The 17,831-nt window shown below is 41.9% G+C and overlaps 1 protein-coding gene across 3 annotated transcripts in view; it reads right to left on the reverse strand.

Annotated features, from left to right (window-relative positions):
- PDK3 (pyruvate dehydrogenase kinase 3) overlaps positions 1–17,211 on the reverse strand; it is a 62,354-nt gene extending 45,143 nt beyond the window's left edge. Inside the window, exon 1 of one of the 3 annotated variants that reach the window (XM_087427128.1) lies at positions 16,925–17,211. In XM_087427128.1, the coding sequence (XP_087283254.1) occupies positions 16,925–17,030 (106 nt within the window). In that variant the 5' untranslated portion in view covers positions 17,031–17,211. The remainder of the gene's footprint in view (positions 1–16,924) is intronic. The other 2 variants (XM_087427127.1, XM_004435208.3) reach the window with 2 other exon arrangements.
- Between the last annotated feature and the right edge of the window lie 620 nt (positions 17,212–17,831).

A 17,831-nucleotide genomic window follows, 5' to 3' on the forward strand; every position in this document is an offset into this window, starting at 1 on the left:
TTGGTTTCCATAGTGGCCTATATTTCTGGTGAATCTTTAATCCTCTTTTCAACTAATTTACAGGAAGCAGAAAAAACAATTATTTCTTCAGTTATTAACTGACCTGATAATATATCTTATAATTAAAGCAGAGGCCTGAGCACATGCCCCCCTAAAATGTAGAGTCTCCTGTCTGGATTATTTGAAGGCTATCTTTGTCCACATCTTGCAGCTTTAGCACTTTTGGGGGGATGATTTGGGAGTGGCAGTAATGGAATCAGGGAGTGGAAAGGGAGAGCAATAAATGGAAAAATTACTAGCAAGGCACCAAGACAAGAATGTTCAGCTCATTCTGATAACGCTGCTTTTTCTAAATACTGTCAATTAAATGTTTGAGTTTGCAATATATTTTTACCACTAACCATGTTAAAATGGGTAAAATATAACTGAAAAAATAATATTTTAGGGGCAGCTCTTTTTCTCCAGTTGTATTTATAAGACTTCAATCTTTTGAAAACATTGAATTTTAGAATCATAAGTAATTAATTCTTGGACTTGCCAGGGTTAAACAATGATTGATTGAATAGTCCTTCAAAAGAAACAACCGGAAGTGTAAATGGAGAGCTACCAAATGATTGTGAATATCCTTCAAAAGAATCCCTTATTTTTAGCTTCATTTATACTTTTAAAATATACTTTTGTTTTACTCCATGTCCAGAAGTACTATTATTTCACTGCCTGAGAAGTTTAACAGTTTTCCTTTGTTTGGGAAAACTTATTCCTGAATTTAAAAAGAGATCAAAATAAGTAGTGGATTTGGGGTCTACTAAACTTGAGGCTGCCCCCACTCTAGGCCAGACCATGTTTTGGTTATTATTACTAACAGCGAGCCAGAAACTTCAGAGCCCAAGAGTCAAAGCCTGGGGATTTCACACACACCTTATTCCCTATCAAATTCAATGCCCCAACGGCATCCAGATATCACACTACTTCTTTCAGCCCAATGTCTATTTTATTATGCTCGCAGATGCTGCGGGTCAGGAATTCAGACAGGACACAGGAGGGACGGCTTGTGGGACCTCAGCTGGGAAAACTCAAAGGCTGGGGGAATGACTAGCCCATGGGGGGCTGGAAGTATCTGAAGGCTTCCCATTCACAAGTCTGACCCTTGGGCCCATCACTTGCTGACTAGTAAGTAATCGGCTGCCAGGTGGCCCCTCCATGGGCTTCCTCACAGGATGGCGGCCTGGGGCTAGTTGGATTCTTGCATGGGTTCAGTAAACACAGCAGAAGCTGCATGGCCTTTTATGACCCAGCCTCAGAAGTCACACAGCTAGCCCCCTTCTGCCATACTCAATTGGTCTAAGTAGCCACAGCCTGCCCAGACTCCAGGGGAGGGGATCAGACTCCCCCTCTTGATGGAGGGCTGGCAAGGGCACATCGTAGAAAAGCATCCTCATGGCCATCTTTGGAAAATGCAATCTGCCCTAACATATTCATGAATAGGTGTAGAAGATGATTTATTTCTCAAATTATATTTTAAAGCACTCTTCTGCCTGAATTTGTTTCCTCTGGGGTCATCTTTTTGGCCATTTATTTATCTTAGTTTCTCTCTCTCTCACTGTGGGCTTCCCTGAGATGTCTGGCGATCCTTGTTCAGTAATGCTTGTGAGTAAAGCAGCCTAAAGACCACCTAACTGAGGACCCCAAATACCTGATTACATAGGGCTTTTTGGTGGAGTCCTACCACCACACCAGCTTCCCTAATTCTCCTTAAACAGTTCATTCAGTGTCTTTGGAGAAGAACCGCCTTTTTGCCCTTTACCTTGCCTAGGGGTAACTGCCTGCCTACTAATATTCTGATGGTCGGGGTGGAGGGTGACCCTATTGTTTGCAGACTTCCAGTTCATTCTCTGGTTCACACCCAGCCAGCCCTACCTGTGACTCCCACCCTCTACCTGCCCTCTATCCATGGTACTGCATTACTGAGGGCGGAGTCAGTCCCTCCTGGGCTCTGCTGCACCTAGCTCAGCAGCCCCCTTGGCCACAGTGCCTTCTGAGTATGTTATAGACCTGAGCTGTCCAATACAGGAACCATCAGCCATTAGGGGAAATCTGAATATTCAATTTTATTATATCAATGATAAATTCCCCAGTGATCAGTGATAAGTGTATCATGGTTATTAGGAGAATACTCTGATGCTTAGGATACACATACTTAAGTATCTAGTGGTAGTCATGATGTCTGCAACTTACTCTCAAATGGTTCAGCCAAAAAAGCATGTGTTGGGGGGGGAGGGAGGAAGGGAGAAGATAGGGATAGGGATGGATGGAGGGGAGAGAGATACAAAGAAAGTATGGCAAAGCAACTGGTGAATCTAGGTGCTAGACATGGGTGTTAACTGTATTCTTCTTACAACTTTTCCTAAGGTCTGAAATTCTTCCAAATAAAAGGTTGGGGAGGGGGGGGCCAGCCCCGTGGCTTAGCAGTTAAGTGCACGCCCTCCGCTACTGGCAGCCCGGGTTCGGATCTTGGGCGTGCACCGACCCACCGCCCGTCTGGCCATGCTGTGGTGGCGTCCCATATAAAGTAGAGGAAGATGGGCATGGATGCTAGCCCAGGGCCAGTCTTACTCAGCAAAAAGAGGAGGACTGGCAGATGTTAGCTCAGGGCCGATCTTCCTCACAAAAAAAAAAAAGAGGAGGATTGGCACGGATGTTAGCTCAGTGCTGATCTTCCTCACAAAAAAAGGCTTGGGAGGGACATTGTAAACAACCTAAATAGCCAACAATAAAGGAATAGTATAATAAATTACAATATTGTATATTTACATGAGGAAATATGTAGTCATTAAAAAGTGTTTTAAAAGAAAAAAAGTCTTCTAAAAAAGGTCTTCCTATAACTAGAGCCATTCTATTATTTAAAAAAAAAAACCCTCTAGAGCCATTCTATTCTAAAAAATATATATCAAAATCTCACACAGAACATGCTACTATATGCAGATCTTCCTCATGGGGTCTGAAGCCCACGGTACCTTCATGTAATGATATTTGTTGTTGTTATAGGAAAAGAGGGTACAAGGTGATCGTGACGGAGTTCTTAATTAAGGTAGGTGAGGGTCACTGGATCCTTCTCTGAAGGACATCTGTCTCTGTGCTGAGGGAAAATGAGTAACATCCACCAGCACCTTGAGCCTCTCTCTCTAGAAATTCTCTTTGCCTACTCTTTTGAAATACTATATATGTCCATAAACAGATTAGCAAGAAACTTGCCCCTCTGTATGCTGGATAAAGCCAAAGCAAGTTGTAATGGATTTCACCATGGGCCCACAACTTGTGCCCTCCGCCTGAGCAACCCCTCTGCCATTGCCCCCAGTCACTGAGTTCTATGTCCCGTGGGTCCCAGGATTCCTCAGAAAACTGAAGAGCCCATTAGCACAATACCTGGCACACTGTAGGTGTTTAATAAATATTTCCTGATTAGAACTGAAAATTAAAATACCTAGTAAGTTTCCATATAAACTTACTATAGCAAATAAAATTCAGGAGTGCAAGGTAACATTTGCTGGTAACAGTAAATTCCTCTTATAGTCAGATCATTCTGCATATTTGGTTAGGGGTATTCAAATCCTTAAAGTTAGGGGAAGAGGAGCCAAAAGATAGGTAGGAAAGTGATAATAAAGTGGCAGTAACTGTCAATGTGGTGTGTCAGGCCAGAGAGTGGAGAGAAAGGCACAGATGTGTTCAGAATTGATATCACAAATAGAGCTTTGACCAGCTAGAGCATGTGAGCAACGACTGTATCCAAAGCCACCACACAGATCCATATCAACCTAATTCCAGAAGGGGCCTGAGGATCTAGTCCTAACCGTGGGTTGGTGAGTTATAGGATGCCTTGTTGTCATGGAAGCAGGAATAGTTAAGTAAAGGTCACACTGTAGTCATCTTTGAGGTTAACTGAGGCAAATGTTAAGTTAACCATTACAGTGAATGAAGAGGATCCAAAGCCAATCACACTCAAAGCACAAAAGAACTGAAAGTGCTATGTTTCTTGGAAAATGATCAGTTTATATAGCTGAGACCTTCAGTCAACAAACTTTAATTAATATTCAAGGTTAAGAGCTCCCTACGCAGCTTTTATTCTCAGCAGGAAGCTGATTTCATCCAGGAAGTGCTGCGTCACTAACCTCCCATAATAAAAGCACAGCCAGTGTCTACTGAGCACCTACCAAACGCCATGCATTGTGCTGCACGTTGTCAATTTCACCAGTGCAACAAGCCCATGATGAAATGCTATCATCTCTCTTTTGTAGATAAAGATGCTGAAGTGTAGTGGGATTAAGTGATCTGCCCAAGCTTGCACTATTGGTAGACACCAGAAATTAAGACTTGAGTACAAGTCTGCATAGACTGCTTCTCATATTCCCAGAGACAACAGGCAGACTAACAAGCGGTGGTGGTCCTCAGAACAAGAATTGTTTCAGTGTAAGTAAATGAAGTAGGTATCAATCTGATAGTTTGGAAATGATAAGACTTGATGAGCATTTGATTACGCAATTTCCTGACTGTCTAACAGAACGAATTCAGACAAAACCTCAGCATTACTAATAGACACTCTGTTTGCTAGAAAGAATTGCATTGGGGCAATGGTATATTATATTGAATGAAATGGTATACTGTGCTGAACTGAAAAATAAGCATAGGTTTAAAAGCTCAATCTACCTGAATTTTACCGGTGGTTCTGCCCCTAACTTTGCTTAGGTAAGATACTTAAATCATCTAAGCTTTAGCATCTTCATCCAAGAAATGGAAACATACTTCACCTGGATGTTGTGAGAATTATAGCTATATCTGCCTACTATTGTGTCTGGCAGAGAGTGGTCCATAAATGTAAGTTCCCTTTGCCTCCTAGAAAGAATAATTTCTGGTTCACTTTGCAAGAGGTGACCAAGATGTTACGTCAACAACTAGCTGATGGTTTGGGCAGTCTCTTTGTTACTCCGGCCTTCCACTTTCCCATGTGTAAAATTGGGGAGGTTGGACAGATGGTCTCTAAGCTCAAGTTCCCACTGAATGAATCTAAGCGGATAAGATTTGGGTTTGTATCTCTACATTTTACAGTTATTTACCCTACCCCAACCTTGCCTAATAATGTAAATTCTGGGACAACTCTGGCGCATGGCTAGGAGTAAGCAGCCAAGGAAAGGAGCGAGAAATCAAGGAAAAGAGTACCCACATTTACATTAGTTCATCTATTTGTGTTCTCCATCAGCAAAGCCTCCAAGGATACTTCGGATAAAGGACAATTGGGTTGACACCTCACACATTCCCCAAAACAACCCCCATTATACAAACCTTCAAGGGAAAGGTAGGGACAGCAGGAAAGCATGCCACAAACTCCCAGGATTCATAAATTTTGGCTGGCAAACATAAATTTCTGTATTTGTCCCAACTTCTCATTTATCTATAAGCTCCTCAAAGGCAGCGACTCGGCCCCGGCAATTTCCCAATGCTTCTCAGTTTCCATTTCATTCTAAATCCAGCGTGTTCAACTAATGCTGATGGACTCCTAAACTACTTAAGTATTAACCTTCAGCATCTCACAGACTATCCCCTAAAGTGGTTCATAGCTCTTAGGCTTAGGCAAAAATTTTACCGGATCTAACACAGTAGTTCTTAAGTCTGGAAGCATATTACAACCACCTGGGTAACTCAAAAATACCAGCGCCTAGACCCTACCTCCAGAGGTTGATTTAATTGGCTTCTATGAGGGGCAGGCACCACTAGTTTTAGGAGCTCCCTAGATGATTCTCTTGAGCAGCCAGGACTGAGAACCACTGACTAGCCTCTAATCACAGAACATTCAATGAGGGAAAACAAATCACAGAACTCCTCAGGCTCAGACAGAGGCTATTAAGCATCCCAAACTTGTCTATTTACCCATCTATTTTTAGTCTCTATTTTCATGTTTCAGTTTTGTTTCAGCCTCTTAGACCACAAACCTCTTCATAGTCTTAAGAGACTTTTCAGCATTATCAACTATCTTTTTTCTCCTTCTCTTTTAGATGATCCTAAATGGGGAAGATAAAAACTGCTGAACACACTCATGAAGCAAATGGCTGTACTCCAGGATGTGGTCTCTTGACAAGCGGTGACAGTGCACTTGTCGATCCTTTCCTCCAGCGTGTTTTTTTCCCAAAGGATTCCCACACCCAATCCTTTCCTACTTTCTCAGCTACAGAGGGGGTGTAAGACAAGCAGGTGGTGGGACCCCTGGCTCTACCACCTACTGTATGTGTGGGTAATTTTCTTACCTGCCCTGAACCTCAGTTTCCCAATTTGTAAAATGGACATGACTGTTGTGAGAATTCCAATACCATATTTTATACCAAGTGTTGATAAGCACTCAGCAAATGCTGGTTGAATCTACTGAGTCTTTTTCAGTTTCAAGCGAGTCCATTTTAATTTCCTCCTCGAACAGCTTTACTGAAGCCAAGCTCATGTTAAAGAAGCAGGAATATGAGTACATAGGCCAGAGACGACATGGTGGAGAATGTGTAAAGAGCACTAACCAAATAAGCGGTCCCCCTATGTATGAAGGGCAGTTTCTAGAGACAGGGAGACTTGCTGTGAGCAAGCAGCTTAAGGGTTTATTAGAAATAAAGTGTTCACTTGAGCACATTATGTGACTAGTATAGGAACAGTAATATAGCAATTACCACTTTGCTTTCTATTTAATCTCAGAAGCAGGAGGAGAAATTAACCAAATTTATACAAAGTCCACAGTCATGTATTAAGGACTAACTGCTACCAAGCTCAAGGAAACATTGTACTCTACTAGAACAAATCAAAGGGAAGGATCGGATCAAGTCCTGAGTATGCTCTGGTCTATGAAAACATAACAATTTGTCGGGAAAAAATATGCATGCTACAAATTTCAAAGGGCCCTACCGTTTTCTGGCCAACAACACATGGGGAAAGATTTAACTTCATGCTTTGGAAAAATGTTAGAGAGATACTTGGAAATTTATTCCTAACAATGAAACGATTATATCCTGACCTCCATGCCCTAGTAAGAAAGAAAGCAGCACTGGTACAACTCAAATGGTCCAGTGGAATTACAGTTCAAATCTAAGAATGAAAATAAAATCATGACTGCTTGGGTGATGCTTACGGAAACAATCTGCCATCGAGTTAGAACCCCAAATATTCAATTAGAGGGAATATAAATATCGACCTGTGTAAACGTAATAGTTTGCTGTAATTTTTGTGCCATTCATTATGGCAGGAAGTATAATCTCAGTAAAGATGAGACACTGACCAGGAACGGGGTTGTCCTTAAAGTACATGAAGGACACCGCTGTGGGTCACAATCAAACCCAGCTCTGCCATGAGGGGAAGCATGGAGGTAAACTGGCCCTCCCCGCCATAAAAGCGAAATGGGCTAACTGAAGATGATTCCAGGCTAGTTTCAATGAACGCCAAGTAATCCTTCCACAGTCCCCTCAGCACATTTTCTATAAGCTAACAAATTTATCAGGAAGAATAAGTGGGCAAGAACAGCAAGAATTTCTAAAAACCTAAGGTAATAAATAAGCAACTGCCCTCACCAAATTTCAACACAAATTACAAGGCAAAACTTAGCATATGATATTTAGTTAAAATCAGAAAAGTTGTTCTATTGAATAGAACCCACAAACATAAACTAGTCTGTGAACTTAGTATGTGATTAAACAGAACCAACAACAGAGATTTGAGGTCTTAACAACTGTTGCTGTGCAACTGGACAGCAGAACAGAGCAAAAATGAGGTAGCTACGAAAGTCTCATCAGAAATGGCAATAAATTCCAGAGGGATTTAGTAACAATTTACAAAATGCTATCGGTGATAAATCTGACCATGATATAAGCACTGTAGATGATTGAGTGTATAAAAACTCAGCCTGTAAGGAAGGAAACCGACACCCAGTGTTAACATATGTAAATATATGGGCAAAAGCTGGAACGCTATCACAAAAACTGGATGCAAGAATTAGAGATGATATTCTTTCCAAACGCCTTTAACTCTATACTTTGATAATTACTTTGCCAGAGAAGGGAACACAATGGGAAACAATATTTACACAGCACAATAACTTACTATGCCAAACATACGCAAGGAATTCATGCAAATGATTAAAACTTCAGATTCCAGTTACTGAATGGTCAAGGGCACTTTACACACAACAAAATGCAGAGAATAAACCCACACAGGGAAAAAATAAAACTTCTAGCTTCTATGTTACCTATTATACAATTAAAATCACAAAACCTCATTTTGGCAGGGCTGTGGAGAAACTGGTACACTTAAACTTTGCTGACAGCCTTGCAGATTAAATCTGTAAAATCCCTCAAAGCCTTTCACGTAGTAATTCCACTCAGGGGTACATAACCTCTAGGTAAACCACCAATTACCAAACCAGGAAAAGTCTTCGCTACCCCAAAAGTCACCCTCCAGATAGCCAAGGTATACTGTTGATTACCAGCAAACAGGAGAAACCCAGCTTTATCATTTAAATGCAAATTCCCAGCAATCACTGCAAGCTTCTTTAACTGGGAGCCAAATTGTCTCTGACAAGAATTCTCTTAGACTAGAGGTCGCAAACTTGCTGTAAGGGGCCAGATGGTAAACATTTTTGGCTTTTCTGGCCACACAGTCTCTGTGGCAACTACTCAACTCCGCCGTGGTGGAGGGACAGACGCCACAGATGAATGGGCGTGGCTGTGTTCCAGTAAAAAAAATAAAAACAGGTGTTGTCAAAACCATACAGTATACAACACAAAGAGTGAACCCTAATGTAAACTATGGACTTTGGGGGGTGATGATGAGTCAACGCTACTTCATCAATTGTAACAAATGTCCCACACTGGTTCAGGATATAGATGGCGGGGGAGGCTGTATTTGGGGAGGCAGGTGTGTTTGGGAGCTCCCTGCACTTTTTGCTCAATTTTGCTGTGAACCGAAAACTACTCTTAAAAATAAAGTCTATTAATTAAAAAACAAAACAGGTGGCTGGCCCTCAGACTATAGTTCGACAACCTATTTTAGGTATTCCTAAAATAAAAGGATTTGCCCAACTCTGAAATCAGATTATCATGGAAGTCAAATAACTGAATGCCCGTACAATATAAAGGAAGAGGAAAAGTGGTGATATTTTCTGAGTCCATCCAGTGACAAGTAAATGCAAGGTATCCCAAATCTTGCCAACAGTCTGATCAATCTCCCAAAACTTAATGGGAGGAAAACACCCAAACATCAATACGTCAGGCAGTGTGGCTGTGTCTCCCCTTCAAAAGCACAGAAAACTACAAAAATAAGGAAGCTGGAGCTACACTTTTAGTGCCCAGAGCCTGATAAACCAGGTTACGCTGCAATCCAGCCCTAGCAGGTCAGTAAGGCCCCAAAGCCAATTCGTTCTTGAAATTTAAATATTGATCAAGATGCAGTAAGCCAAGCTAGAGAGCATTCCCCTAAAGGAAATTGTTCTCTTCCCCTTTAATTCTGAATAGTTGGCTTCTATCTCCAGGCGGGTTAGTCTAATTCCTGGCAACTCCTCACAGTAGAAAAACCTTCCTGCTTACAGAAAGGTGTGTCATGTATATAATATGTAAAGGTACAAAATAAACACTCAGAAACAGAATGCGATTGTCTTCCCTTTTTCCTAACACAGTTAAAAACCAAAACAAAACCTTTTTGTCTTCTCCAGAAACAAAATCACTGTTCTCCCCGGTGGTAATCAGGCTTCAAGGAGCAAAACGACTTAAAAAACCGAGACTTTTGGAAGATCGGTCATTTGGAACCAAAGTCAACTTCTCTGTGGGTGTGGGAATCTTAAAATACTTTCTAAGGGAAAACAGAAGGCGGGTGGGCCCTTAAACCTCAAGAATTGTAAAAACAGGGAAACTGGCCGCTGCCTTCTAATAGCTAAAGGCTCCGAGGTGCACAGAACCAGTGTGATTATGGTAGAAATCTTTTCTGTGAAAAGAAGGCAGAGTTGTCAGACAACTTGCTTTCTGGCAATTTTATTTGGGAGATGCTATATTTAAATGTGGGGACATTACAGAAGTTTAAACTTATATAACAGCTAACTAAATTAAGGTGACATAATGTTTAATAACCTTTATATGGAGTCAGTAATCACCATTTATGGAATGCCAACTCTGTGCAGAGAGCAAACAGCTGAGGAAGCTGTGAGAGATTACGAAGAGGCGAGCGCCCACCCTCTGCGGAGGCTGTTTAGAATCAAATAAAACAACAGGAGGCAGGAGCAGATGCCTTTAATACAGGTAGAGCTGTGCAAAAGACAAGTGTAAAGGAACTGGGAAATAAAACAAATGGGAAGCAAATCTTCAGGGAGGTGATAAAAGTGATTAACGAAGGAACCAGCAGTGGACAGGGTGAGGCTGAAAGATGACAAGCACATCCAAATGAAAATGTCAACCATTTCCTAAGAACTCATTCAAGATTCAGAAAGTTCTATCTTCAGTTTATGTAATAACAGTCCAAGTTGTCCTTTTCTTATAGCATGAAGAGAACTTTTAATTCAAAACAACTATTTAATAGAAAGACCTCAAACTTTTGCAAATATAACAAAGAACCACCATAGCATTAACTGCCATTCAAAGACAATAAATTGGCCCCCCAATCCTGAGAGTAACAGGTTTACAGGGGGAAAAAATGTAAAAGCTATATCGAGAAATAAAGTCAATAAATTTTATTCTGAACATTAAAATGTGATGTTTCTACTACTCCTAATAAGAAATTAATATATACTATCTGAAGCCTCACTGTCCAATAGAAATATAATGTGAGCCACATATGTAATTTAAAATTTCCTAGCAGCCACATTAACATAAAAAGAAACAGGTGAAATGTTTGATATTTAATCCAACATATCCAAAATATTATCATTTCAACATGGAATCAATACAAAAATGTATTATTTTGCTGTTTTTAATATTAAGTCTTTGAAATCCAGTGTGTATCTTATAGCACATCTCGATTCAAAAGCTAAATTTCTATCAGAAATAACTGACCCATAATTAGATTTCATCAAATTTACAGTTAGGGTAGAGTCACATATCCAAAGTGTTCTAAATATACTTAGAAGTTTTCCAATTAACTGAATCAAGTATGTTTTAAATTAAAATTTTAATTCAATCAATTCAGTTTCTCAGTCACACATTTCAAGTGCTCCACAGACTCATGTCACTAGTGCTGACCACACTGGACAAAGAAGGTCTAAAGAAATAATTACAAAGATAATCACTGGAGCCAAAAATGCAAACCTCATTATTAAAAGAAATAAAACAAAGAAAATAAGATATATAATATGGTTTTAAAAATTAAGGTATTAAAAATAGAAAGCAAAAGAAAATTACAGATGTTTATCATTACAGATGACAGATCTGTCATATCAACAAACAAATTGGTTAAACTTAACCACATAAAAGTTTGATTCACAAAGCAAAATCCAACTTTATACTACATTTTAAGACAATATTTAAAGCAAAGTAATCCAGAAAGACTGAAAATAAAAGGATGGCAATGCTCTACCAGAAATGTAAACAAGAGGAAAACAGAGGTCTGAATCTCAATGTCAAATAAGGTTGAATCCAGGCCAAAAAGCATTAAACTAGTAAAAGGGCAGCACTCTATCGCTAAAGGGTACATCTCACAATGAGGACATGACAGTTAAGAATATCTAAGCAGCAAACATAACATTAACAGGCATAAAGCAAAAATTATAGGAGAGATATAGAGAAACAGAATCATGTTATAAGGAGACCTGAACTTCTTTCGGGCCATGACAGATCAAATAGATAAAAAAAGTAAGGTATAGAAAACTTAACATAATTAATATGGTAGATCTGATATTTCAAACTGTGTAATCTGAGAAGTGCATAACCTTTTTGCTGCCCAAGGAACATTCACAGGAAATGATCATATATTGGGCTACAAAGTAAACATCAATAAATTAAAGAAATAATGACTCAGATAACATTCTCTGATCACCATGCAACAAAACTAAACATAAAGAAAATTAAAATCCAGGATGCAACTACACTGGAAATTTAAAAACTCAAACAACTCTTAGTTCATAGAAGAATAAAAATCTGAAGATGCAGAAGAGCTGGGAGGAAGAAGGATGAAACACGATACACATCAGCTGCTAAAGCAGCGCTCAGAGGAATAACTGTAGCCTTAAATATTGAAATAAACAAAACAGAAATGAAGTACCTATAGCAACTAGCAGGATGTGCAACTACAACATACAACTATCTACTGGGGCTTTGGGGAGAAAAAGGGAAAAAAAAGGAGGAGGATTGGCAATAGATGTTAGCTCAGGGCTGATCTTCCTCACAAAAAAAAAATAAATGTATCTAACTCAAAAAGAAAAAAGTATAACAAAATAAGCCCGAGGAGATCTGAGGGAATTAATAAAAAGTCAAAGTAGACATTAATGAACTAGAAAACAAAAGTCATAAAACTAATAAATGAATCCAATGAAATAGACCACCATTTAATCTAATCAAGAAAGTGGGGAGGGGAGAACAAATATAAAAGAAATAAACGAGGACTAGCCACAGGGAAAATTAAGACTGATAAGAGACTACAACTTAAAAACTTCAATGACTGGAATAATTTTCTAGAGAAAAAGATCAAAAGGAACTCTAGAAGAGACCAAAAATCTATACTGATCATTACCACAGAATAGAGAAAGTTGTCAAAGAGCGATGGTCCCCAAAATACACTAGGTTTAAAAGGTTTCATAGGAAGATTCTACCAAGTCTTTAAAGAACAGATAATTTGAAAGATAAATTGGTCTTAGTATTGAAAAAGAAAAAATTTATTTTTTCTGAAACAAGCATGCTTGTTTGATAAGAAACTCTAACAGATCGCACATACACACAACATCTACAGACAAACAGCACATGGATATCAATAGAAGGAACCCAGGAGTTCATCATACTATTCTCTCGACTTCTGTATATGCTTAAAATTTTCCATAATAAAAAGTTAAAATAAAAAAGTTTACTTAAGGGAAAAAAAGTTCTATCTAGATATCGTTTTTCACTTATCAAAAGTTTGGTAACAATGTGGTGAAAGTGTAGGAAAATAGGTACTCTCAAACTTCTAGTGCAAGGATAAACAGAAAACCTCTATTTGACAATGCTTATCAAAATTTCAAATACACATACCCTTTGATGTAGCAATCCTATGTTTAGGAATTTGTCCTACATATACACTCATTCATGCATGAAACGATGCACACAATAATTCAGTGTAGCTCTGGTTGTCATAGCAAAGATTGGAAACAATCTACTAGCCAGCAACAGAGAGTTGGCTAATGAATTACAGTACACTCATATAAACAAAATCTCAGAAGCCATATAAAAGGAAATTCTGCAGATACAGATATAGAAAGTTCTCTAAGGTATTAAGTCAAAAAAGCAAGGCCCAGACAAAAGTATAACAAGCTACCGTTTATGCAACAACAGGGAGGCTAGTGGACAAAAGTAGGAAGCTGACTTTTCCACGTCCTTTTGCACCTTTTGAATTTGGAACCATGTGACTATAATCTCAGACCCAAAAGAAAATCTCATTTTTAAAAATCTCACTCTTTAGAAGGCACTCTTGCCATTATAAACTCCTAATCCGTTTAGAACACTTGCTGTTCTTGCTACACTTGCTAACTATGTGGAAGGCCATATTTCAAGTAGATTGAATTCAAGAAACTTCTATTATTTTAAAGGGCATAGAGAAATACGACACACAGATGAAAGGAGGACAGTACTCTAGATCCAGAAGCTCATCTAATTAGTGGTTCTCAACCCTGGTTATGCTTTAGAACAACCTGGGAATCTTCTAAAAATACCAATGCCCTGCACACCACCCCAGATCATTTACATTAGAAGTTTGGCGGATGGGGCCCAGGCATGAAAACCACTGATCCAAATGCTTTACAGCTGAGGTCCTGGGGGGGCGGGGCTACTTTCCTCCCCCAGTGGCCATGGGGATGTCTGGAACCATGTATGGTTGTCACAACTGGGGGAAGGGGGTGCTATGGGCATCCAGTGGGTAGAGGCAAGGGATGTTGCTTCAGGACACCTCCCAGAATGCCCAGGACAGCCCCCCCACAACAATGACCTGTCCCAAAATGTCAAGAGTGCTGAGACGGAGAAACCCTCCTGTAAAATAAAATCACTGCTTCTGAAGTAACAACCGGTTTTAGTCTTCACATTTAAGGAAGATAATCTCCTTGTTTACTAGTGTGGATACATTAGTATAATGAAGCTATTTCAGTGGCCATAGAAACGGCAATTTATTTGTTGACGTGGTTATAACAAATACTGTAAACACAAAATTCTGTGTATATCCTTTCTCTGGTCGCTCTTATGTCCCATTTTATAAAGTAGCCAGGGAGAAAGTCATAATGTTCACAAAGTGGCAGCCTGTGGGTCAACACGGGCCACGCATCTATTTTGTTTGAGCCCCAGGTCTTTTAAAATATACTGAATTGGTGCCAATCAGCTGCCCCTTCTGGAGCCAGCATATCCCTGGGAGTTTGCCACAGTCTCCATCTCGCTGGCGTCATATAGTCATTTGGAGCTCCCCACCTGGTCCTTTAAGCATTTGAGGTGGCCCTCCCCTGCAGTTTTCTCCAATCATACAAGAGTATAATGCCTCTTTACTCTTCTTTCTCCTCACCTTAAAAATATCCCCACACCCATCCTAAATTCTCAAACTCCCACATCACTTGCCAAAATAGAACTTCTATCAAGAGCCAGAAGAACTAACGTAAAGGTAAAAGTGGAGATGGCCTTTGTGTGACAACTCTCTTCTTCTAGTTGTTGTCATTAAAGACAGGCTGCCTGCCACCCAATTCATCTCTGGGTATTACAAACTAGGCTTACAGTTTCTAGAAAATTCCACTACAATTATATATAGCTCTTCTGTGAGCTTCCTTATAAGGAAAAGACTTCAATTATTAGGCTTCTTCCATTATCCTAGATTAGTGTATCCCTCCAGCGCTCCCAAAATAGGTCAGAGCCTTTTATGGGAAATATCTATCAAAAGATTTGAGGATTTTCTCTTAACAAGTTCATCCCTTTTCCTTTGAAATTATAATCACACAGCTGTGCTTTCGAGATGACCTGATACAATCCACACGTTTAATTAACGAGGCAAATAAACCCCAGTGAGGTTCAGTCACTTAGCCAAGGCCACACTCTTGAGTTAGTGGCAGAACAAGAATTAGAACACTCGTTTCCAGATACTGGTCCCATGGGTTTTCCACAATAACACTATTCCCCACTGTGGTTTTCCTACTCAAATAACATCCTTGCCAAGACACCTATTAACATGGGTAGCTGCTGGCTGCTACAGAAATAAATCAACTGAAATTTGGCCAAGCTATTAGAGCTATTCAACTTTGAGGGTGGAAGGAAGGAACTGGGAGCTTCTGGATTCCTTTTATTGTGAATTAACCTAGCTCAGTTTATCCCAATGAAAGGTTAATACCTCCAGAATCTTCTCTAAACCATAAATTAGAGATGGAAAACATGCTATTTATAGCAACATTGACATTTTCTTTCTAAACTCTGAAGTCAGGAGCTGCCTAAACCTCTAAAATTCTCACAAGTGGCCAGAGACGGTAGAGTAAAACTACTGAAAAGCTTTGGGGAGTGAAGTTTAAGATGCAACAAAGATCAACATCTCACTGAACTTTGACTTTCCTCGGCAATCTCTGGCAAATTGGTTGCTTAAAATTTCATTTGGTCTCAACTTGAACCTATTCCTCTCTTCCTATCCCAACTTTTTAACTAGGACAACATCACACTTTGCATATTGGGTCTTCCCCGAATATTCCAGCTACTCCGCATAGTTTTATGCCTACCTGATACCATCGCTTGACATTCACATCAAGTTCATTAAATGAACAAACGCCCCATTATTTTCCCTTGAGAGCTTAGAACATCTTTGCTGTTCCATTTTATTTTCCTTCGAGGATGCCGAGTTCTGTTCTGATACGTGGGTGCGCACTTTTATTTGCAGGTGTTTCACACCAGCTCCCTCGCATTCAGCAATTGCGAGTATTCGCTCCGCGGCTGAAACGGCACCACTCTGGGGAAACACGATCCAGTTCACATAAGGTGGTGGAATCTATTCCCATCTCAGCTAGGCCTCAGGCAGGTGGGGGGCCAGGTCTTCTGCGCTCCCATCTCAATCGGGGGAAGCTGCGCACCAGCCCACTGGAGAGGGGAGAAGGTGGGTGGGACACAAAGGGAGAGAAGCGACGCAAGGTGCTGGCACCGAGGCCAGGGTTATATCAGACCCTGCTCTGACGCTAGGAGCCCACACGTCCGCTCCTCCCCAGCATCTAAAGCATTTGCAGTCCAGGCCTCTAACTGCTTTAACATAATACGAAGAAGATAACAGTTCAAGTCCTGCTGCTCCGGCCACACAGGAGCACCTTAGAGCAGAAAAGGAACAAACTGCCATTGCATAATTTATTCGACCTCAAGGTGTTTCTAAACAGCTCTTACCCAACCAAGAAAAGAATCTAAAAATAAAAACGTTAAAAAGCCACCGCATTCTGCTCCGAAGTTTTAAGGGCGGTGAGGTCTGTGTCAAGTAGATTTGAAGCTAACGATACAGGTTTGGAGAGTCTCGCCCTGGATGAGGGTCCTCGGACGCCCTTTCCGTGTCTCCGGGTAACCCCCGGCCGGTGTCTGGGTGCCAGGCCCTGCTCCTCCACGCCCCGAAATCGGAGCCCCTGGGAGAGCCCCCGGGCACCCCGGAGCCCCGCCTGTGGTTCCCACGGACTTTGCCCGGAGGCTACGGAGACCCGCGGCGGAGGCGGCGGGCCCAGAAGGCAGCAGTCCCGCGGCCCCACACTCACCGAAGTCCAGGAACTGCTTGATGGAGAGCGGCGATGGCGAGAAACGCGAGTAGCGCTCGATCTGCTTGGGCACCGGCTGCTTCAGCAGCCGCCTGAACAGCCGCATCCTCGCCGGGGCAGTGCACAGATCAGCCGAGACGCCCAGGCAGCCGCAGGGACCGGTGCAGCAGAGCCGCGCGGACCCGGCTGGTTCGCCAAGCGCGCGCCTCGGCCTCCGCCTCGGCCTCGGCGCCGCGGGTGCAGCCGCAGCAGCAGCTCCAGCAGCTCCAGCAGCTCCCGGGCCGCAGCCGGCCGCCCGCGGCTTCCCCAGGCCCCGCCCATGGGGGCGGAGCCGGCCGCCGCACGTACGCTGCGCGCGAGGGGCGCGGGGGACACGAGGGGCGCGCGGCTGCACACGCCGGCCGCTGATTGGCCGCCGCCGCCCCTGCTTTCTTTTGCCGGAGTGTGGCGGGGCGCCGCCGCTTACCTCCCTGGCTCCTGAGACTCTGCCGCGCCGGGCAAGTGCAGCTGCCCCGGGGCTCCTCCCAGGTTAGGTCCTACGGGGTGGGCCGAAAGGTTGGCTAAGATGCAAGGGCACTGGGAGGAGGCCCGGAGCCCACCCCCGGAATCCGGTCTTAGGCGCCGCTCAAGGCCCTTTTTCTGGGAGGCCTTCTCTGGATGGGCTGACTGTGCACTTCAGGCTGTGACTGTGCACAGATGTTTCTTGCATCTTGGCACTTTGATTTTCATGCCGTTTACCATTTATAGTGGCTGTTTCATGCCCTCCACCGCTATCACCACATTTGGGCAGAATTAAATGTAAACTAACTGGCTCTGTTTCATGCCCACCCCTGATCATTGGACAGGATTCATTGTAACGTCACTGACCCTCTGTTTCGTGGCCTCCCGAGGCGCCCCCCCCCCTTTG

Source organism: Ceratotherium simum, chromosome X (genome assembly GCF_057802395.1).
Source record: "Ceratotherium simum simum isolate JZ-2026a chromosome X, ASM5780239v1, whole genome shotgun sequence".
In the NCBI taxonomy this organism is placed as follows: domain Eukaryota; kingdom Metazoa; phylum Chordata; class Mammalia; order Perissodactyla; family Rhinocerotidae; genus Ceratotherium; species Ceratotherium simum.